We start from the raw sequence: 24,998 nt of genomic DNA, 5'->3' as shown, positions 1-24,998 counted from the left end.
AAAAAAAAAGAATAAGAAAATGCAACTTTAATCAAGATTCAAATCTCTGCTGATAAAATTTTCAAAACACATGAGTCATAGCAAAAATACATAAAGTCACAGAACATAGAAAATAAGGTACTAATATTTAAAAACAGAAAAAAGAAAAGGTAGAAACAGAACCTCAGAACTTTAAGAGGCTGAAAAAACCTGATCCAATACATGAGGATATTTAATAGGCTTAGGAAATAAACAGAAATATGAGCAAGGCATAAGGAGCAACAGAAATCAATCAGGCAGCCAGGCCTGGTGTAATCCCAGGTTGAGAATGCAGGTGAGGAAGTCTGACATGCATAAAATGTAGGAAAAAGCAGACAATAAAAAAGGCCATGTCTGAAAAGATAATAGCTAAGAACTTTCCAGAAATGTCAGAATTCAAATTAAGATCCACAAAAGCAAAAAGAAAATCTTAAAAACAGCAAAATGAAAAGGGTAGACTTAACTGTCTCATTGCTATCTGTTTATCAATAAAACTTTGAAAAAAAAATGAAAAAAAAAAAAAGGGTAGATTTCACAAAGGAAGAATTATTAGAACAAATGACCTTTGAATGCCAACAATGGGAACCGTAACGGCTTGCATCTAGGTGTCCCCAGAAGCTTCATTCAGTCACAGGTGGAGCATTTTGGAGGTGGCTAGACCTACAGTGTGTGTGCTGGGATTAAGGACATGATGGCAGGATTGACGCATGGTACGATGCTAGGATTAATGACGATCTGCCCTGGATGTGAGCGCTACCTGCCCCAGGAGATGGGGAGGGGCAGAAGAAGGTTGCTGCTCAGGCCTTGCAGCTTGCTGCTTCAGTGCTGGCCAGCTTCTGCCTCCTGCTTTGCCATGGACTTCCTTTCCTCTGTGATGCCCTCTGCCATGGAGCTACCCAACTATACACAGAAACCTCTACCAACCGTGAGCTAAATAAATCTTTCCTCCTTTAACTTCAGGTGTCGGGTATTTTTTGTCTCAGCAATGAGAAAAGTAACTAAGACAGGAGCCAAATGAATAGTGAATAGTAACTTCATGATGCTGCCTTGATCCTTTAGCTGAGGTTCCAAGAGGAGAGGAAAACAATGTCTCCAAGCAAAAAACCAAGAGTTTATCACCACAACATGTGTGTTCAAATGGCATAATGCCAAATTATTTTACATAATTTTTAGCATACAAAAGCATAAGTTTGGGTATCTAGCCATGAGAGCGCGCACCTGTAATCCTAACACTCCAGTGGCTAGGGCAAAAGGATTTCTAAGAGTTCAAGACCACCCAGCATTCTGCAGTAAATTCAAATCCACCCTGAATTACATAGCAAGAACCTGTACAAAAATAATAATTTTTATAAACCATAACTTTGGAGTTTTACCTCTTTTAAGTAGAAAGAATGTGAAAAAATATGCCCACAGGCAGACTGGAAAAGAGCCAAAGATCATAACCTCACACTGCAATTTCAAACTTCAAAGTAGTACATCTGTAAAGTTTGGAAAGCAAGAAGGCTGTGTCTCCATAAATAGCTTTTAAGAAGAGTTTATCTATTTTTTAAAGCTTCTGGTTTAGAGAAAAAGTTGAAAGCAGCTAAAAGTGTTGAGAAGAAAAATCTGCAATGTTAAGTAAGTTACTGATGAAGATGCACAACTTCGAAGAGTGAAGAACGAAAAGGTAGGGAATTGTTGTGGCCCCATAAAGCAATCCACTCAGCCAGCAGACATCTTACAAGAAGCTGAATCTCAAGTATACTAATGAAAAAAGCAAAAGGAAATGTCTTCAGATGTATTCTGCTATACATAAACGCAAAAATAACAGCAACTGTCAAAAATAGTCTGAAATATATCAAAATCAAACAAGGCAACAAGGAAAAGTGATAGCTGGGAACCCAATCTGAATATAACCAGGATCACAATGACATTTATTAGTCCAGGCATGGTGGCACATACCTATAATCCCAGCACTAGGGAGGCAGAAAACAGGAGGATCACCACAAGTCTGAGCTGTGTAGTGAGACCCTGCACACACACACACACACACACACACACACACACACACAGACATTTACTGTCAAACAAAAGGTTTTTTTCTTTTTTGTATTTTAGGACAGAGCACACAGGGTGTACAGGGTCTCACTGTGTAGATCAGAATTGTAGTGATCCTCCTATTTACAGCCTCCCCAAATGCTAGGATTACAGGTGCACACCAGTCTCAGCGCACCTCAGGGACAGGGCCAGCACGGTAGGGGCTGGGGGATCGAACTCCCAGCCCCTGTGTCTAAGCAGATGCTTTAATTTGCTGAGCTACTTGGCTGGCCCTTGTCAAACAAAAGTTTCATTTAAAATAAAAAATTAGGGGGCCCTGCCCTTAGCTCAGTTGTTTAAGCCACTTCTCATGCAAAGGCAGTCAGGAGCAGGATACCGCGGTTCGATCCCCAGCTCCACCTGCCTTACTAGACCTGCCCTTCAGGCAGCCTGAGCCACCATAAAATAAAACATTTCTTCAATCAATACTTGGTTATTGGGGCTGGTGAGATGGCTCAGTGGTCTAAAGCACCTACTTAGAACAAGCTTAGCAAAGCATGTGGACCGCGGTTCAATCCCCCAGCACCACATGCCAGCCAGCCCTGCCCCCAGGTGGGCTGAGCTAGCCACACACACACACACACACACACACACACACACACACACACAAATAAAATAAATTTAAAAAAAAATACTTGGTTATTGAGCTATGATAAAAACTCAGAAGCCAACTGACATATACATCAGAATCATCAACAACATATAACCAAGCCATCTGAGCTAACCCATGCACAGCCTCTCGATTTTCTCAGGATGCAGCCCAAGCACACCCCACCCAATCCTACAAGTCCTAGACCTCGACCTCCCACACAGTGCTCTCTCTGCTCCAGCCACAGGGACCTTGCTTCAGACCCACATACACATGACACATTCTCCCTCAGGTCACAGGGGTTTCAGGTTCACATGCAGACTTCCTTCTGGCAACTAAGGAAGCAAAGTCATTTGTATACCAAAGCCATTTATGTTTTACTATAGGCCCCAAATTCCTTATCTGCAATACTAAGATTCCTCCAAACTGCAAAACCTAAAGTGTCTTTTCGCAACCTGTTTGAGAGGAAAATAAAACTTGATCTAATCTCATTTGGCAGCAAAGTTTGATAAGAATGAATGGGTACAACTAGCCCACCAGATGACACCAAAGGGTAGGAAAAGGTAAGGATGCATATTAGACGAAAGCATAAAAATTCATTATTTAATGGAATCAGGGACCCTGCAGCCTCATTCAAATTTAAAGCCTACCTTCTAGGTTAAAACATAGCAAAGATTGGAAGCATCCCAAAGCTTTTATGCTAACTACCAGAAGACTTGGTGATCATAAATCATAAAATAATTCATAAAACATTCACATCTTAGAATACTGTAGAACTAAAAAACATAATAAACTTCAGAATATAGTAAGAAAATAAAGTGTCAAACAGTATGTATAATATACATTTTGCATAAGGATAAATATTAAAAAGCAAAAAAGACTAGAAGAATAAACCAAAAATTAATAAATGAGTAACTAACAAAGGGAAAGACAAAACAGAGTAAAAGGGCATGTCTCAGTTGCTTTTTCTCATTGCTGAGACTCAATACCCAACATCCAAAGTTAAAGGAGGCAAGGTTTATTTCAGCTCAGTTTGTAGGATTTTCAGTCCATAGTTGGCAGGCTCCAAGGCAGGGTGGCATGGCAAAGGGGCTTCACAAAGGAGAAACTGTTCCTGGCATGGTGGGCAGGAAATGGTGGCAGCCTGCTCCCCCTTTCAGGCTACCTGCCTTATGGGTGGTGGCACCCACATCTGGGATGGGCCACCCCATTATCCACCCCTACAACTATGCCACACCCATCAGACTAATTTAACAATCACACACCCTTAATCCCAGCATCACACAGCCTAGACAGAGTCACCTCCGAAAAGCCCCACCTGTGACCCTGTGAGCTTGGGGCAAGACATCTAGATATGAACCATATCAAGGGACTACTAAAGAGCAAAAAAAGCTAGAAGAATAAATCAAAAAACTAATAAAGCAGTAAATAACAAAGAAGAAGACAGAAAACAGAGAAGGGAAACATAGAAGGGAGAGGTCTTTGAAGAGAATTTGTATCACTCTGACTCTAAAATCTAGAAATGTAGCTCCTGTCTGCTCCCCTTCATCATGATCCTCATACTCTGCTCCAAACCACTGCCAGCTACTAAAATCCCCAAAAGCACAAAGGTTGAAAGAAAGAGACAGACAGACAGAGAGACAGGGACAGAGATTAGAAAAAAATGAAATTCTGAAATTTATATTCAGGAAGACCAACTCATGGAGATGTACGGGAAGACCAAAAGCCGACAAGGTACCTACAAGTCAGATGAAACCTTTTTGGCACGAAGCAATGTTGACAGCATCCAGAGGGCCAGCCACGCAGAAGAAAAGCCAGCCACTCTTGGCTGCTCCATGCAGCGCTGTCCAATACAACTCTACAGGATGATACTGATTATTCGGTTGCTGCATCCCCTACAATGGTAGCCATGAGCCACGTGCAGCTTCTCAGCAAACGGAATGTGGCTAGGGGACTGAGAAATGGAACAGTTCAAAGCAGTAACTGATTTTCTGTTTGTTTCTTTGTTTTCTGAGACAAATACTTCAGGCTGGCCCCAAACTCAGGGTCACCCGCCTGCCTTAGCCTCTGGAGTGCTACGATTATAGGCCTAGGTCACTACACTTAGCTTACTAACTGAATTTTTACTTCATTTAAACTTAAATAGCCAAGGGCTGGGGAGATAGCACAGCAGCATAAGTGCCTGCCTGGCAAGTGTAAGGTCCTGAGTTTGGTCCCCAGTAACTAAAAAAAAACTATTTAAATAGCCATATATGGCTTGCAGCTACTATACTGGTTAAAGCAGTTCTAATTAGCAGAATAGTTATGACAGCATAAAAGACATTTTTTCTTCATAAAAAGAAGCATTTTATAGCAATTAAGAATCCTAACTATAGTATGAACTCCTACTCTGACAGTGTCCAAGAAAAGATAACTTTTTTGGACACAAGCTTCCAAAAGTCCAGCATTAGAATGGATGAGAAGGGTTAGGGTTAGGGTTTAGAGTTAGGAGTTAAGGGTAGGAGAAGGGAGGAAAAAATGGATGAGAAGCTAAACTGAAAAAATACCAGCAACAAAAATCACATTGCTTTACACCTGGAAAGGATTCAAAGGAAGGAAATTTTGGTTTAGAAGTCAAATAAATTCCTTGAGGTAACACAGGTAATTAGTAGGAGGCAAAACTAAAAGCCAGACTTTAAAATGCTTTGTTCTGTTAATTGTCTTGTTTGGGATGTTTTCACTTGAATGTCACCAACTGTACACTTTACAAGGACAAACTAGTAAATAAATTTATTTACTCATTTTAATTTTTAATTTTATGTTTTTGGTACAGGGTCTCACTACACAGCTCGAGCTCGTAGTGACTCTCCTGTCTCAGCCTCCCCACCCCACCCAACCCCCAGAGATACAATTACAGGCATGCACCACCCAGGGCAGGCCGGCATGGTACCAGGGATCAGTCCGGGTCCCTGCACTGGCCTAGAGGCATGCTTAGACCACTGAGCTATCTCCTCAGCTCTGAACTAGTAAATAAATTTAAAGACTGACAAAGGTGCAGGATGTGGTACACACAACATAACATTCCAGCTGCATTATCCTTCCTGGCTACTCGAATTCTGCCAGGGTCACCAGCGTAGGAGCGTGTAATGGAAAAAGTGAGCAGCACTTGGAATCAAAAGCGTTAGGCTGTATTTTTGCCTCTTGGGCCCCTTCTTCGAATCTTCATTCTTTGTTAAATGAGTTAGCTAGGCAAGATGATCCTTACAGGGCCTTCCAAACCAAAGATTTCAGACCAGGATAAGAGTTTTAGGAATGGAAAAGGATAGCTATGGAACCCTTAGGGAAGAACTAGCAAGATTTAAGAACTGGCTAGATATGCAGAGTGACAGAAAACAATGAGTCAACTATGAACAGAAAGTTTTAAGCTCTGGATGATTAAAGATTTTTATAAAGGCCAGGGATACACCACACAGCTCAGCATCTACCTGACAAGGGCAAGGTGCCAAGTTTAATCCCCAGCACCCCCAAAAAAAGAACTTACAAACACAAAAAAGATTTATATAATAAAAGGAGCATGGGCCAGCAAGACAGCTCAGCAGACTAAGCGCCTGCACCTGCTGAGACAAGCGCAGGGTCCAGGGTTCAATTTCCGATACCACATGCTGCGCCGGCCCTGCCCCTAGGTACACTGAGTGGCACATGCCTATAATCCCAGACTGAAAACAGGAGGATCACTATACGTCTGAGCTGCATAGTGAGACTGTGTACCAAATACATTAAGAAAAAAAAAAAAAAGGCCGAGGAGATGGCTCAGTAGAATAAGTGCTTCCCTGGCAAGCGCAAGGGCCTGAGTTCAATCCCCGGTTCTGTCACAAAAAAAAAAAAAAAAAAAAAAAATAGAGAGGAGCATGTTGACCCAATAAACATTTATTCCTTTAATAAATCTGTAGGTTCTCCTTGCAAATTAATATTCATTACTTTCTACATCAAAATGTCAACCCGTGCACTTTAAATGTATTCTAAAACCCAATTGTTTCCTCATAAGATTATTTTAATGCTATGTTAAAATGAAATCTCTATGGATAATTATGATTACAGATAATCATATTTAGTATATTTTAAAATATCCCAAAGTATCAAATTTATAGGAAAAAAATCAATATATTCATAAGTCACCAAGAAACCAATCTCTTGAACAGCTCTTACAAAATATGGAAAAATACTGAACCCCAGAATCATATAGCAGCCTATAAATGTCACAGCAGAACTTGCTGATAAAACATCTTAACCTGTTTTCTCTTAGAAATGACTTCATGAAGGGCTGAGGATGTGCTCAGTGGGGGAACGCTTGCCTAGCATACACAAAATGTCCTGAATTTAAACTCTACTACAGGGTAAAAAAAATAGAAAAAGAAAATGACCTCATAAATTCATCTCCGAATAGCTGAACTCCCAACACTCCAGCCATCTCATGCACTACACGGGACACATTTTCAGTATCAGATAAGACAATAAATCCAGAATCAGACCAGACTTCCCATAAGTAGTCTCTGGAGCACTGTGTTTTCATGTAGTGTGACATCCTTCTTAGGTTGGCAGAGGAACATATTTTTCAAGATTCTAACTCGCTCTTTTCATAAATGAGACCGGCAGAGTTATGCTGACATCCCCACATGTTCCATTTCATCGTATTATACTGATGTTAAAATTCCTGGACAAAAATAAAGATGACTGTTGCTCATAAAATCCTCTACTTATAGACTGAAAAGAAGCCTGCCAACTTTTTGATGATCCTTCAAGGGCAACATTTTAAATATAATAACTTTCCCTGGACATTGAATAGTATTTCAATTATAACTGACTGGTCAACATTTGGGTCAAATTCCAGTACAAAACACTTAAAAATATACAACTGACTATGAAATATTACAGCCTACTGCTATCTCCAGACTTATTTAGACACAGCCAAGATGTCTAATTATGTCTACTCACCAACTTATGACTAGATAAAATGAAAAATGCTGTTGATTAGTCTAGAACAGCAACATAAAAACTTCTTAGTTGTAGGGCAAAGCAAACAATATGCTGAAATACTGCAGAGAAGAACTGAGGCCACCTGGGGAATGAGTCACTTAGAGAGTCATATTTTCCAGACATCTAAGTTAACCTTTTTCATTTTAGAACTGCATTTTAACTCTTAGAATAAAATTCTCCATAAAATTTAACATATGGCTCCTAACTTTTAAAAAGACACATCAGCTGTGCATGGAGACACACTGCTGTAATCTCAGCACCAAGAAGGCTGAGGCAGGAGAGTCACTGGGAGTTTGAGGGCAACCTGAGCTACAGAGTGAGTTTAAGGCCAGCCTGGACTACATGGTGAGACCCTGTCTCAAAAAAAAAAAAAAAAAGATACATGAGTATATTTTTGTTTTATTAATATGTGAGGGTCATTGTTATGAGGATGAGCCATGAAGATATAGTAAAGCTGTGGCCATAAGTGCAGATTGAAGTTATATGGATAACATTGAAAGGGGAGAAATGCACCTTTACAGGACTCAAATTTGATTTCCTTTTAAAAATTCCAAGAGAAAGCTTGGTTTTTATTTAAAAAACAACTTTTGAAAAAAATGTGTAATGAATAATAGGTACGGTATAACCCTATGTAATATACAGTACCACTATTACTTTTGGGGGAGGGAAGTGGGCATTGAACCCAAGGCCTTTGCAGTCTGCTACATCCCCAGACCACTGTTATTTTTCATTTTGAGACAGTGTCTCATTAAGTTGCTAAACTGCCCAGACTGGGCTTGAGCTTGTGATCTTCCTTGCTCTGCCTCCCCAGAGTGCTAGAATTCCAGGTGGTGCACGCCTCATACTTTATGAGATAGAAAATACCTTGCTGCAGTGTGAAGCCCATCAGCTTCCTCTGAATGCTTGGCTGGGTAATTTTTTTAAGCTTAAAAAAGCCTTTCAGGGCCCGGGGAAATGGCTCACTAGAATAAGCTCTTCCCTGGCAAGCGCCAGTGCCTGAGTTCAATCCCTGGTTCCGCCAAAAAAAAAAAAGAAAGAACGAACGAAAGCTGGGCCAGGGAGATGGCTCAGTAGAGTAAGCGCTTCCCTGGCAAGTGCAAGGGTCCAAGTTCAATCCCCCATTCCGCCAAAAAAAAACCTGTAATAAAAAAAGCCTTTCATCAGGCAAGTTATTAAGTCAAGTCAGTGTTTACTGTCCTATTTTTGTGTACTACTCAACATGTGTGCAATTTGTAAACAAGTAACTACTTGTTTACAAATTTAAACAGTGGCTTGAGACCTTATGGTATCTTCTTCCAAATACTTTCTTTGTCTTCTGGAAAATCAATTTTGTTTCTATTAGTACCAGTGACATTCAGTTCATCCCTGGCTTTCAAAACTTAACCCACAGGCCCGACATGGTGGTGCAAGCCTGTAATCCCAGCACTCGGGAGGCTGAAGCAGGAGGATCCTTGCAATTTGGAGGCCAGCCTAGGCTTCAATGTGAGCTCGGTCCGAACTGCATAGCAAGACCCTATCTCAAAAAGACAGAAAAAAGAAAAAAAATTAACCTAATGCTATGAACTAGAAGCATGTCCCTTTGTACTGTTCGTTTATAGAGTATATCTGGTATCTTGGTTCACTTTAGAAACAAGTAATAGCAGGAACAGGGGAAAACAATCTACAGTTTTCATTTTACTACAAACAGAAAAAAGACAATAACGTGTCTGCTAAGTGGGACACCAGGAATTAATTTTCTCCAAGACTTACTTCATCTTTCACTGTGCAAAGAATACCACACATGAGCAACACCCACTTAGAGAAAATTCGAAGTTCCATAGAGGATCGGCACAGAAGCCATTTTCCCATAATTCCACGTCTGAAAGTCCCCTGTTCAGAAAAGTCAACTCAGGCAGAAAATGCTCAAGATGGAAACAAATACTCCCAGAGAGCACTGCTTTTGAGATGGAATTTTATAACTTTTTCCTCAAAGTTATATAAACTAAAGGCTCAACAGATGTTAGCTGTTATTACTTAATAAACATATAATAAGTATTTACTTTCTTTCTACACACCGTTCTAAGTGGAAACTAATTTTTAAAACTCCAGTGTCAAGAAACTCCTAGCCCAGGTGACAGCTCAGCAGTCTAAGCTCCTGTCTGGCAAGCTCAAGATCATGAGTTCAACCCCCGGGACCACATGCCATGCCGCTGAAACCTGGTGTGGTGGTACATGCCTGTAATCCCAGCACTGGGGAGGCTGAGACAGGATGATCACTACAAGTCCGAGCTGTGCAGCAAGACCCTGTAGAAAAGAAGAAGAGCAAAGGGGAGGGGAGGGGAGGGGAGGGGAGGGGAGAGGAGCAGAGCTCACTCTCAGTGGAGTGTTGGGGGAATCAGTGGCTCTGTACAAGGTTCAGCTGGCTGCATCTGCCCATGAAACTCTGTAGCCCAAAACACTAAGCCAAAGATTTTATGGAAAAAAGAAGAAAAAATTATTTGTAGGTCTGCTATTTAAGAAATAGTATTATTTTAAAAGAATAAATCTCTTTACTTTTTGTAATCATTTTGTCTTTGGTGCTGGGAATCAAACTCATGACTTTGCGCTTGCCAGGCAGGTGCTACGCCACTGAGCTATATCTCTGGCACCTCTTTCTTTTCTTTCTTTCTTTCTCCCCCGCCCCCACCAGAACCAGGGATTGAACTCAGGCCCTTGTGCTTGCCAGAGAAGCACTTATCCACTAAGCCATCTCCCTGCCCCCCCCCTTCTTTTCTTTTTTCTTTTTTTCTTTTTTGAGACTACAACTCACTAATTTGGGCTCAAGTGATCCACCTGCCAAGCAGATAAGACTATATAGACACATGCCACCACATTTAGCCCTAGTTTTTGTTTTGGTTTGGTTTTAGTGTACTTGGTACAGGGTCTCACTACACATCTCGGACTCATAGGGATCCTCCTGTTTTCAGGCTACCCAGCGCTGGGATTACAGGTGTGCACCACCAGCCTGGACTCGGTGGCCAGCTCTGGGTGCACTAGGGCCAGGGCCTGCACAGCATGTGGTGCTAGGGATCAAACCCAGGTCCCCGTGCTTGCCTAAGCAGGCATAGGCACTTAGTCTGCTGATTCATCTCACTGGCCCTCTAGCCTTAGATTTAATAGAACTAGTCTGCTATCTTAAGCCAGGCAGAATTTTTAATATATACAATGTTTCAGCTCTGCTAGTTTAAAATTTCCTGTTTGTCTCATAGCTTTATAAAACAAAATTAATCAATTATTACACAGGTTGTATAATACTTTTCTTACTTTTTTTTAAAATCATGCTGATGTTTATCAAAGATTAGCATGTCTATGCATTTCTATCCTAGAATAAAATAAAAATCAGGAAAATAATTTCAACCAATCATATAACTTAGTCATGTTACTGTATAAACTATACAGTGCTTGGTCTGTGTTGTAGCCTAACTTGTTATTGGACAGATAATCCCTTGAAGGAAACAGAACCCAGTAAGCCCAGGAGCTTCTTGCACTTACACATACACACATACAATTGAGACTTATTTTATGCCTTCGTGAACCTGCTACCTCCAAGTACAGATCACTCTTTTCCAGAGTGATACTAGCCACTCTCTCCAGCCCCTTACACCCAAGGGCCCACCCATATGCCTTCCTTAGATATGCCTGGGAGATAGAAGAGTACATACAGGCTTTGGAACTGGACATAGCTAAACTCAAATCCCATCTCTGTAACTCAAAAACTCATTACCAAACCCAAGTTGATTTGTGTTCAAGTATTCCTTCACTGTAAGAGAGTTTGCTTTTGTTTTTATTTTGTTTGGCCAAGAAAAATGATTCTAAAAGTCCAGTCAGTCACTAGAAACCACGTACTTTCGTAGGAAACATAGATACCTGCAACAAAGGCAGCAGGAAGCAGACATGTGTTTAGTTTATAAACTCCAACTCACACTCTAGGAACATTTTTGTTTAACATTATATATTAGCAAAAAAATGTGAAGCTGTCATCTTTAGTAAAATATAGTTTCTATCAAATTTAAAAAATGGGCCAGGAAGATAGCTCAGTAGAATAAACGCCCTCCTGGCAAGCACAGGGTTCTGAGTTCAATCCCCAGTACCACAAAAAAAAATAAAAAATAAAAAACAAAGGCCAGGAGTGGTGGTGCACACCTGTAATCCCAGCACTCAGAAGGCAGAAGCATGAGGATCTTTGAGAGTTCGAGACCATCCTGGGCTACAAACTGAGTTTAAGGCCAGCCTAATTGTATAATGAGACCTTGTCTCAAAAAGATAGATGAAAAAGATGTGGTACTTTTATATAATGGAGTACTACTCAGCTATAAAGAATGATAAACTTGAAGCCTTCATATTTAAGTAGATGCTCCTTGAAGAATACTTATTAGTGAAATAAACCAGACCCACATCTGTAAATATCGTATTATCTCCCTAATATAAGGACTTACAATTCCGTATATGACTAGGTTTCTAAATTTCTTTGTAAAAAATATGTAAATGCTTATTTCTACTTTTATATAATTACTTTTCCTTCATATTCTGTAAGGACTTAAAGCTCAACATATCAGTACCTGATGGAAAATACCTGTTCCAGGATATGCCAAAATGTTTGATATTTCTACAGATAGGGTAAACCGAACTGCATATATTGCAGGTTAATAATTAGCTTCTCTTCTGAAAGGTTAACAACCTAAGTTAGCAGATCAAAATTTGGAGAAAAGGAAGGGCTGCATGATTGGCCAACATTTTGGCCCTAGCCTTTCCAGGTCAGTGAAGACTCGGGACATAGGAGAACCTGTACTGTAACAACATGTAACTCAGTTGTGCTCCAAATTTTCTGATCAAGAAGATTATGGAGCCACAGAGAAATGTGTTCGAGGATCTAAAGTGAGCCTGGGGAGAGCCACATGGAGAGAAAAAACATTTTCTCAAGCTTTCACAGAGAGCAAATTGGTCAAGCAATGGCCGTGACTCATCCTCAGGTCAGACACTGACGAAAGGATGTACAAAAGGTGGTACAGGGCTACAGGATAAATCCTGAGAGTACTTGGCTGACCTTATCAGATACAAAAGTTACATTTCTGGGTATATAGGTCTTGCTGTATCTTGGTCTTAACCATCCAGTAGAAAAGTATAAAAATGAGGTATATAAAGTAAATTCATATTAATATGATGAGCTGTAAAAGGCTCAAGTCAATAACTTCTGAGGATAACCCACTAATATTATAGACTGCTAGACAGTGTTAGATGTTTAGTTGAATTCAAACACTTATAGTATTTAGATGCCAATAGAATATTCACCTCTGACAGGACAAAAAAATAAATAAATGAATAAAAATTAGAAAAAAAAAGATAGATAGATAGACAGGATAGATACTTTATTATAAGTAGGATACAAGATAAGTAACTTCTCATTCTATACATAATCTAACACAATTTCCTGCAGTTCAAGGTAATTAGGTCTTTTTCTTTGAGCTAGGATCTCACCATGTAGTTCAGGCTGACTGTGAACCCATTTAAGTAGTCCAGACTGGCCTCAAGCTCATGGCAACCCTCATCCCTCTGCCTTCTGAGTGCTGGGATTACAGGCATATGCTATCACACCCACCAGTTAAGTCTTTTCTTAAAAATAAATAAAGCTTTTTTTGTTTTGTTTTGTTTTGTTTCCAGCTAATATTTAGAATCTGGATTGTATGTTCATCAAATCAATGTCTTAAAAGCTAATCCATCCACTGCTATGCTTTCAATAATACCAAATCCACCTCTATGTCTTCCATGAGAAATAACACCTTAACGTCTATTGCCTCAAAGCCCTTCATTACCGGTTTGGCCACTTGGCCTTTATGATGTAAGTTTGGACTTACCATCTCCTCCTGGTAAGGACTGAACTCAGACCATTGCGCTTGCCAGGGAAGCGCTTATTGTACTGATCCATCTCGCCAGATCCAATAAAGTATTTTTTTTCATTTCTATGTATTTGGTACAGAATCCTGCTATGCAGCTCAGACTCGTAGTGATCCTCCAGCTTTCAGCCACCCCAGTGCTGGGATTACAGGCCTACGCACCACACCCATTCCAACTCAGCACACCCGTCCCAACTCAGCATGCCCAGGCTCACAGCTGGTGCAGCACATGGTGCTGAGGATCAAACCCAGGTCCCTGCACTTGCCAAGCAGGCACTTAGTCTGCTGAGCTGTCTTGCTGGCCCTTCATAATTAAAAAGTACAGAGAATATTAGAATACCTTTAGGTAGTTTGTGATAAAATCATACTGACCTCCCCAAGACAAATCACCTTGGCAAGTAGGCAAGACACTGCCTCTCTTAAAACATAAAAGATCAAAAGGAATTCTATATCTGTTACCTAATAATTATGATATTTCACAACCATTAAAAAAAGGACAATCAACTTCAAACAAAAAGTCATTGTTGGGGCTGGGGAAATGGCTCGGTAGAATAAGCGCTTGCCTGGCAAGCACAAGGGCTTGAGTTCAAAACTCTGGTTCCACACACAAAAAAAAAAGTCACTGTTATTTGTCAAAGAATATCTCAGTCAAGAAACTAGAAGGGACCTACACATGCCCATGTGCTGCATACCTTGATCAATACAATTTTCTGCAAGAGCAAAAAGCTGGGGTGAGCGTTCCTCAAGCAACTGCTGGTGAATATTCACACATCTCAAAGTCCACCATGGCAAGCTCTGGAAAACAAGCAGTGAGTAAACTGAAAGAAAAGGACACCTTGGAAACAGTGTTTTCAATTAACTGAAACTAATATTTAGAATCTGGATTGTATATTCATGAAATCAATGCCTTAAAAGTTAATCCATCCACTGCTATGCTTTCAATAATACCAAATCCACCTCTATGTCTTCCATGAGAAACAACACCTTAACGTCTATTGCCTCAAAGCCCTTCATTACCGGTTTGGCCACTTGGCCTTCATGATGTAAGTGTGGACTTACCATCTCCTCCTGAAAAACATTTATTGTACTTATCTTGTCACAAGAACTTCAGGCAGTATTTATTTTCAAGTACAAGATGTGCACTAAACATTCTACTGTGTTCAGTAGAATAAGAAATAAAATCTTACTGACCTCGGTATCCTCCTCAAAGCAAAGTACTTTGCCCAAACTGCAAAGTAAGAATGTCTTGGATTCAGACATTAATCAAAACTAGGGATCCCATCCACACCTTTGTGACATTTCTTCTATGAAATTGTCTCCTACTAGTGAACATACATGAAATTGCTCACTTCTCTGAACTGCCCAGTTCCTACAAGGTAGCTTCACCTGGACAGCTCTTGTTTTCCAATTGCGTATCTCTATATGGACTATACTTTCTTTTTTTTTTTTTTTTTTTTTAATTTTTTTGAGCCAGGGTCTCACTATGCAGTTCAGGCTGGCCTTGAGCCTCACTTTGTAGCTTAGGCTGGTATCGAACTCACAATGATCCTCCTGCCTCAGCCTCCTAAGTGCTGGAATTACAGGCATGTGACACCACGCCTAGCTTTGGACAATTTGACAGAAACTACATTATACACTGACTTGACTAATGCACAGAGTATATAGTAGCTTTCACTTTTACTTTCCAAAGTTTGCTGATGAATGTACCCTCATTAGAAAAAAAGGGTCCTTGGCAAGGTGGCTCACACTTGTAATCTCAGCAGGCAAGAGACAGGAGGATCACCAAGAGCTGAAGGCCAGCCTGGGCTACACAGCAAGGTCAAGGCCAGCCTAAACTATACACTGAGACCCTGTCTCCAAAATCTAAAACAAAACAAAGACCAAGAAACAATAGCAAGCCAGTATAAAATCGTATACAGAGAAGAGTCATCTTTCTACCATCATCTCTACGCTATCTTGCTCCCCTAGAAAAATTCACTATAAACTTTTATATTCTTCTAGACCTTTTTCTTTGTGCACTTTTATTGTACATGCACGTGCAAGTAATAACAGTTTTGATATTCATTAAAATATCAATATGAACATATACTGAATTATTTTAAGAATAATTGTTACCTTGAATTATATTACATGGGGCCGGGGAGATAGCTCAGTGGAATAAGCGCTTCCCTGGCAAGCACAAGGGCCTAAGTTCAATTCCCGGTTCCACCAAAAAAAAAAAAAAAAAAAAAAAGAATTATATTACATGAAGGTGTAAGAAATTCATTTTTAGGGCCGGGGAGATGGCTCAGTGGAATAAGCGCTTCCCTGGCAAGCGCAAGGGCCTGAGTTCAATCCCCGGTTCCCCAAGAAGAAATTCATTTTTATTTTTCAACAATATTACCTCCTAATAGGAGACCAAGCATAGCTAACAGAAACTTTTTTTATTTAATTTCTCATCTGATTCAAGGATCCTCCTGTAACTGCCAAACACCATTGCTGCTACTACAGTAATGCAACCACAAATGCATTCTGCCAGAATCCTTCCTAATTATCAACGCTGTTTCTTCCATCTATTTAAGGAAAGGCAGAATTTAAGTTTCAAAACATTTTTAATTTAATCTCCTGAGGTGTTACCTCATTTTCCTTCTTATCCTTTCACTAAGACTTATGAAGTTGGTCTGCATTTCCATAATCTGTCTTTATAGGCTGACAGCAATAAGTGAGTCAGTTTTGGCAGCTTAATCTCTCTTTTTCTAGACATGAGAATTTAGATGCATCCAGTTAAAAAGATTTCTCTTTAAGAAAACTACTGCACACGCTGCTGAACTCTAAAAATAAGGACTATACATTTTAACTTCTAAACCAAAATCCTTATTTGGGGGAGGAGAGCTTGAAACAAAAATAGAAAGCATAATGAATTTTCCTACTGGAAAGGTCTTGTCTTATTTGCCAAGAATGAATGAAAGAAAAACTAAAGCACTAACAAAAAAGAAATGTTGGAACCATACTTTATGGACAATTTTGTGATTGCTACATTCTGCTTATAGTACTCATTATATAATAGACTGGTTGAGAGTCACACTCAAGAAGCTCTTAAATGGCAGGGAGCAACGGTATACTTCAGAGACAAACAATAAAGGCGTGGCATCCATTCAGTGTTACACACAAGGAAACTGAAATTCACAGAAATTGAGTAACACACATCACACAGTTCTGAAGGAGTTGGAGAACTGTGGTCTGCTTTCGAAGCCATGATACCTTTTATTCAATATGAACATATTAATTCTGGGTGCAGATTAGGGGGTGAGAGAGCAGCGCTTGTTTACAACTCCTCAAAAACAACACTATTAAGCTGGCTGTGGTAGCCCACACCTGTAATCCTAGCTTTTGGGAGGCTGAACACAGGCGGGTCACTAGTAAGACCCAGTAGACCCTACAATAAAAACAAAAAAAAATGCAGTGACAAACAGCATGATATTGAAAAAAAAAAAAAAAAAAAAAAAAAACACTATACCAGAAGAAACAAAATGATACACTTCTTAGGACTCAGACCACTCAAAACTTAATAAATAAGTGGTAGAGGGTTTGTGTAGCATGTTCCATGCCCTGAGTTCAATCCCAAGCACCACACACAGTAATACTATTTATTACTATTTAAAGGGTTAAAAATAAGTTGGATAAGTATATGAGAACTTGGGGGCCGGGGAGATGGCTCAGTGGAATATGCGCTTCCCTGGCAAGCGCAAAGGCCTGAGTTCAAGCCCCGATTCCACAAAAAAAAAAAAAAAGTATATGAGAACTCGCTTATCAAAGAAGCCTTTTTTTGAGACAGGGTCTCGCTATCCTGTCCTTTTCCTAGGCTGTCTTTGAACTCACAATATATCTCAGGCTAGCCTCAGACTGGAAGGACTCCTCCTGCCTCAGACTCCTGGGTGTTGGGATTACAGATGTGTGCCACCATGACCAGCTGAAAAAGCCATTTTAAATAAATGATAAAAGAATGATACACTAAAAAGACCCAGAGCAAAAAATTTGCAACAGAATGTTTTAAATGAAAGGTAAGATTTCAGTCCAGAATGGTGTTGGGAGGGTGATGAAAACAGGATTTTTAAACAGAAGTTAAACACTGTTCAGCTGCAGGCCTACAAAGTATGGCGCTTGCCACCAGCACTTCACATATCTACTAATTCTCCTAAGCTGTTCATGGTTACATTTAATTTTTCAAATGATCTTAAAGTATTGATGAAAGTCTTCTACTAACAAAAGCTAGAAGCATCTCACTCATAGTGACCATACTCTGGTTAGAAAGAAAATAATGCTATCTTCCAGCCTTGCTCCTTGGTGGTCCTTTCTTTAGATGCAATGAGTCTATGGAACCATTGAACTCAGATCAACCTGGGAAAAATTTTATTAAAGCTATTATCACTAAGAATCCTGTAGTGGTTGATACATTGTGTCAATTTGGTCGGATGACTCTGCCGTGCACTTCCGGCTGGTGGGGGTCCCGCCCTCAGGCACAATTGGTCTTGCCCCCAGAGTGACTCGGCACAAAGAAACCATATAAAGGGGCTGAGGAAGTAGTCGATCGATCTTCTGCTTCGTTGGAGGAACTTCAGTCTTTGCATTTGGTTTGGACTTCATCGCCTGGCTTGCAGCGCAGACTCTTCGGCCTCCAGCTTGGATCCTTCACCTTCCATTGCAGACCCTTCAGCATCCCTCGCAGACTCTTCAGTCTTCCATTGCAGACCCATCAGCTGACAAACAGAGACTTGCACGGAGTACAGCAGTGAGCTTCAGACCTTGGGACTGAACTCCTCAGTCTGGGGTGTGCAGATGCCCTCTGCACACTCCTGCATCTGACTCTGCAGCTGACTGTTGTAAGCCAATCTCATAATTCCTTGTACATTGTATATCTTGTGTTAATATCTGTTCCTTGTATCTGTTCCTCTAAGTAAAACCCTGACCAATACAAATCCGAACATAAGTTTCACATCTGCTAAAACATAACTGAAATCACCTATTAAGAATCTTTCGGGCTGGTGAGATGGTTCAGTGGTCTAAAGCACCTGCTTAGAACAAGCTTAGCAAAGCACACGGACCACAGTTCAATCCCCCAGCACCACATGCCAGCCAGCCCCGCCCCCTGGTGGGCTGAGCTGGCCACACACACACACACACACACACACACAAATAAATAAGATTTTTTTAAAAAAGAATCTTTCAAGTACAACCAATTCCAAAACCTTTCATTCTTGTGAGAGTTGCCAAAAGAGACATCACTTCTTTTCTTAAAAGCAGTGTCTAAAGTCTAAACTTAAATGTTCTAAGAAAGTAAGCCACAGTATATAATTCCTACATTTTCCCTATAGAAATACTACGTGTGTTTCTGAGGCTTCTTTGTTTTCTGAGACAGGGTCTTGCCATGTTGCCCAGGCTGGTTGCAAGCTCTTGGGCTCCAGAAATTCTGCCTCAAGCTCCCACTAACTGAAACTATGGATACATGCCACCATAACGAGTTAAAATATTGGGTTTCTTAAAAATTTTCAGTCAACACAAATTGGGAGGCTCACATAAAATTTAGACACTTTTTGGGGGGTATGGGAGAGATAGGTCTCACTATGTAGTGCAGGCTGGCTTTGAACTCACTTATGTAATCCAGGTTGACCTCAAATTGATGCCAGTCCTGGCTCAGTCTGCCCAGTGCTGCAGTTACATGCATACACCACCATGGCCAGTATGGACACTATTTCTCACAATACAGGGTCACCATGAAGCCAAGCCACTCAGATAGAGAGGGGTCAGCAAGTTACAGCCAGTAGGTTAAATCCAGCTCACTGCTTGTTTCTGTATAGTCCAAGAACTAAAAATAGTTCACTTTTTTTTTTTTTGGCTAATCGGGGATTGAACTCAGACCTTGCGCTTGCCAGGGAAGCGCTTATTCTACTAAGCCATCTCCCTAGCCCCTATATGGTTTTTTTTGTTTGTTTGTTTGGGGGGAGGTTGTTTTTGTTTTTGTTTTACGGAACCAAGGATTGAACTCAGGTCCCTGCACTTGCTAGGCAAGCGATTAATCTACTGAGTTATCTCCCTGGCCCCCACATGTTTTAAAATAAATAAAAAGGGGCCAGCGAGAGAGCACACTGGTCTGAAGCCCCGGCTTAGGTAAGGTTAGGCAAAGCACAGGCACTGAGGTTCAATCTCTGGCACCACATGCCACACCAGCCCCACCCCCAGGGTGGGCTGAACTGGCTACAAAATAAATTAAAATTAATGGAAAAAATTCAGGACATGTGCAAAGTACATAAAACATGAATTTCAGTGTCCATACACACTGCTTAATGGGAAGGGGCTCCACCTGTCTGCTTACACGCTGCCTCTAGCTGCTTTCCCATCACCACGCAGCACAGCTGCATCTGCCACAGAGGACAGCCTCCACCACTTCTCCAAAGACCGACTTTCTGTCCCTTTCATGGCTTTTGTCATCCCTACTATGTATCAGCTTCCTATGACTAAATCTACCCCAATAATGAAACAAGGCAGGCGTGGGCCAGGGGGCAGTCACTGGCATCACTGCATCCTGGCCGTGGCGCATATCAGTACATGGAATTTACAGAAGTCGATCAAGCTTTTAAACCTAGACTTATGAACTGGGCATGGTGACACACTAGGCTTATTATCCCTGCATTGAAGAGGCTAAGGCAAGAGGGCAGCTTCGAGCTCAAGGCCAGCCTGAACTACATAGCAAGAAACTGTCTCAGAAGACAAAACAAATTCTAAGAATGAACATTAATACTCACACACAAAAAAATTACTATAGAGGCTAAATATAATTTCACTCGGGCTGGGGAGATAGCTGGGCGGTCTAAGCACCTGCTAGGTAAGCGCGAGAGCCCAAGCTCGATCACTGGTACTGCATGCCAAGCCGGGTGTGGTGGTGCACATCTGTAATCAGAGCACTTGGGGAGACTGAGACAGGAGGATCACTGTAAGTCTCACGTAGCAAGATCCTGTATCAACAAATTAAATATAATTTCACTTTATGCTAGATGAATCTTATAAGGGAAAAAAAGGTTTTGCTTCCTTTCACCAGATTTTAAAATAAAATACCTTAAAGAAGACTCAGAAAACCAAATACACCTAAATGTTGTCAACATCACATGTATAATTGAGGCCAGAAGCGCAAAAGTCACAGAATGTCACTGATGGCATGACACTCACAGACCCTTTTTGTTCCTCACCTGAATGGCTGTCAGCTTATGTCTCATATTCACTAGGATAATGCGTGCAATCAGGAGCAGGATAGGTTTTGTGGTCAGGCTGTAGACTGATTCACCATCCAGAATGAGCAGGCTCAGAACAACGACATCCAGTTCTTTGACCTGAAAAAAAGCTTGTAAGCTGAGATAGCATAACTTACATGCTTAACATCTTTTTATGTTTTATAGTAATATACAGATTGTTCTAGTTAACTCAGCATTGAGATGTCATTAATGTATTACACTCACCCATGAGCTCAAGCTTAAGAAAAACAGGGACAGAACCAACAGTAAAAAATATTTCAAACGAGCCAGGAGTAGTAGTATGCCCAAGTAAACCCAACTGCTAAGGAGGCTTGGGCAAGATCATTCAAACCTGGGAGTTCAAGACCAAAATGAATAACACTGCAAGACCCTATCTCAAAAAATAAATAAATGAGTAAGTTAAATTAAAAAGAGAAAACAGAGAATTCAAGAAAATGCCAGCACCAAAGAAGCATCATCACTTAATAGATATACCTACAAATATCACTTCAATAAAAAGCACCACTGTGTGAAGAAAACACCTATATTTTGCTTATGCTTCATTAGCTGGCAAACATGATTACAAGAGCCTGTCTCCACTCCACAATTCTGATCAAGCCAAACCATCAATGAGATCTCATGCATCAAATGCTGAGAAGGCCAAGTGAACTGGTGGCTCTCTTTGGGTCAGGCATGATGGTACCCAACTGTAATCCTAGCTGCTCAGGAGACCGAGGCAGAGGTTTGTCAATTTGAGGGGATCATGGGCAATTTAGCAAGAACTTGTTACAAAATAAAAAACAAAAAGAGGCAGAAATGCAGCTCAGTTATACAACAAGTGTCTCTCAGTTCAAACCCCAATACAGCAAAAAGTGAACGAATGGATGGATGGATGGATGGATGGACTTTGTAAAAGGCCAAAGCACCTGAATTTATACAATGTAGACTACAGATCTTTAAAAGCTGCCACAATAGTCAGCAGGAAGGCTGGCCCACTAGGAATGTTTGTGCTACACAAAAGACAGTAGCACAGACAAGGAAGTGTTCTTTATCTGCATCTTACTAGTCTGTGAGTGTAGGTTAATTTATAAACTACAGCCTCAGTTTGATCAATTATAAACTGAAATAACTGAACCCCTATGTCATATCATTCTTGTAAGGTAAAATTAAACAGTCTAAGAAATATCAGTGCCTAGATAAATAATTTATTTTCAATACTGAATATTTGAATACTATCCTAAATATTGTTTAAAGAATTCAATAAAGGCAAGAAAGGCAGAGCTGTGCTTACATCTTCTGTGCTATGTTCATCATCACTGAGAGGTGTCAACGGAGGAATATTTAACATGAATTGCCAGACCAAAGTACTGTTCTCTCTGAAGGTAGAAAAGTATTAAATATAGGGGTGCCGTGCTGAACACCTGTAATTTCAGCACATAGGAGGCTGAGGCAAAAGGATCACCATGAATTTGGGGCCAGCCTGGACAACGTTGTGAGTTCAAGCCCAGTGAACTGCATGGTGAGACCCTGTCTAAAGAAAAAGAAACAAATCAAAAGAAGGTGGCCGGGGAGATGACTCAGTAGAATACATGCTTCCCTGGCAAGCGCAAGGGCCTTAGTTCAATCCCCGGTTCAGAAAAAGAAAAAAAGAGGCATTAAACATAAACATATAAACCCACATCCTCTGCCTCCCTCTCTCTTTCTCTCTCCAACATTAAAAAACTGTTTTGAAGTTATTACTACTGCCTCCATTTTAGAAGGAAATAGATCCACAAAAGCCAAGCTCAGTGGCACATGGCTGTGGTCTGTACTACTGTGGGGGATAATGTGGGAGGAACTCTTAAACCTAGGAGTTCGAAGCCAGCAGGAATAAAATAACAGGACTCTATGTAAAAAAAAACAACAACCTCAAGCCAAGCCCAGATTTTGAACACCCATTCATTAATAGCATTCTTCCTTCTACCCAACACTGCCTTCCACACGTACCTCTCTGCTCCTCCTAACCCTCAGCAAGCCCAAGGCTGTACCCCAGTAGGAAGGTCTCAGGACAGGACTGACACCTGCTGTCCTTCTGGCACAATTACAATGTAGTGCTGCGAGTAACTGGGCACACACCTCAGAAGACCCAACCAACCGTAGAACTCTGCCAGGAGCCAGGTCAAGGATGTAATGACTCTGTATCCAGTAAGAACTCCGACTGAAGGAACAGCATATACAGGCGAATGCTGAGAACTCAAGAGAGATCAGCTTAATGTGCCCTACCAGACCTGCCTCAAGTCATCTAGTAATTTAGGTGGACATCTTCATTTCCTAAAGCCCAAGCCAATCTGGTGATGCACAAAGATACACAGTATGAATTAAAAGAAAAGAATGTTTGTGTCTGTTTTAGCACAAATTTCTAAATACTATCTTCTTATTATTAAAGTTTAAGTTTAGGGATGGGGATATAGTTCAGAGGCACAAACACCTGCCTTGCAAGCACAAGGTCCTAAGTTTGATCCCCCGTACCAAAAAAATAATAATGATAAAACATATATTTAAAAATAAGCAATTTAGCTTCCACCACAGCAACTACTGAAGAACTGTAGCCATGACCCTCCACTATTCCATGGCCGTGGACCCCAACAAGGGCCACGAGGTAACTAAGAATGTGAGCAAACCAAGGCACAGCTGCCATCCCAGATACCTCACCAAATACACCAAGTTCGCGCAGGACATGATCTGAGAGGTGTGCAACTTCACACCCTTCGAGCAGCAGGCCATGGAGCCGCTCAAGGTCTCCAAGGACAAATGCACCCTCAAGTTCATCAAGGAAAGGGTAGGAACACACATCATGCCAAGAAGCGTGAGGAGGTGAGCAACATGCTGGCTGCCATGAGGAAGACAGCTGTCAAGAAGGTCTGAGTGGGCTGGCCAGATAGCTCAGCAGACTAAAGCACCGGCTTAGGCAGAGTGCAGCAGCCGGGGTTCAATCCCCCAGCATGCCATGTCAGCCCCACCCCTAGGGTGTGCTGAGACAGCAAATGAGACTGGGAATGGTGGCACACACCTGTAATCCCAGTGCTTGGGAGGCTGAAAACAGAATCACTAAGAAGCCCATCTACATAGTGAGACCCTATAGACCCTGTACTAAATACCAAAAAAGAAAAAAAAAAAAAAAAAAGACTGAACCCCTTTGGAATAGAGCTTTGCAGAAAATAAATAAATGCAATTTAATAGGGCACCAAACAAAAATTATACAAGGGCAAATCCCATGCCAATTTACCTTTGATACACAAAGATAGGGACAAAGCTCTCTAAGAATTATATATTTTTTTTGTTTCTTGTTTTTTTATTAATTTTTTTTTTTTTTTTGGCGGAACCAGGGATTGAACTCAGATCCTTGCATTTGCCAGTCAAGCGCTTATCCTACTGAGCCATCTTCCTGGCCCCTATTAATTTTATTGAGAAACAAATTGTAATGAGACAGTTTCAAAACAGGTTAGTAGGACAGTTTCAATAATTAACACATTCCATATTGTTGTCTTCATTCTAAGAATTATATTAACAAATACAGCACATAATAAATACAGGAACAAATAAATGACCAAAGGAAGTCCTCTTCCTAGTGCCATCCATCATGGAAAAGTTAAGTGTTGTCTACACAGCTGACACTGATGATATAACACTGAGACTCCAAGTAAGTTCTACACATGGTTCGAGAGAGTCTGGAAAATGCTTCATTTTAAGGAGAAGTATACATACATATATGTGTGGGTGTTTTTAGACAGGGGCTCACTATGCAGTTCAGACTGGCCTAGAATTCACTAGGTAGCCCACACTAGCCTTGAATTCATGGCAATCCCCCTGCCTCTGCCCTCCAAATGCTGGGATTACAGATGTGTGCCACCACACCTGGCTATATTTTCAATACAATGAACAAAGTAAAATTTAGTAATTCCCTCAGTCAAAAGAGCAAATGAGGGGCCGGAGAGATGGCTCAGTAGAGTAAGTGCTTCCCTGGCAAGCACAAGGGCCTGAGTTCAATCCCTGGTTATGAAAAAAAAAAAAAAAAAAAGAGCAAATGATATACAAAGATACATATTGATCTGCATAATAAGGGGAAAAACTCAACATCTGGAAGTCTGAGAC

The 24,998-nt window shown here is 40.7% G+C and overlaps 1 protein-coding gene across 6 annotated transcripts in view; it reads right to left on the bottom strand.

The window, feature by feature from the left end:
• The window catches only part of Ttc27 (tetratricopeptide repeat domain 27), a 213,366-nt gene that overhangs the window by 179,825 nt on the left and 8,543 nt on the right, over positions 1–24,998 (bottom strand). For all 6 annotated transcript variants that reach the window (XM_023711274.1, XM_023711271.1, XM_023711272.1 and 3 more), the window contains exons 4-5: positions 20,826–20,966; positions 14,298–14,400 (exon numbers count right to left, since the gene is read on the bottom strand). In XM_023711274.1, coding sequence (XP_023567042.1) covers positions 14,298–14,400; positions 20,826–20,966 — 244 coding nt within the window. The remainder of the gene's footprint in view (positions 1–14,297; positions 14,401–20,825; positions 20,967–24,998) is intronic.

Source organism: Octodon degus, unplaced genomic scaffold (genome assembly GCF_000260255.1).
Source record: "Octodon degus isolate 3935 unplaced genomic scaffold, OctDeg1.0 scaffold00020, whole genome shotgun sequence".
Taxonomy (NCBI): Eukaryota; Metazoa; Chordata; class Mammalia; order Rodentia; family Octodontidae; genus Octodon; species Octodon degus.
Note: the sequence above shows the minus strand (reverse complement) of the source record. Positions and strands in the feature narration are given on the sequence as shown.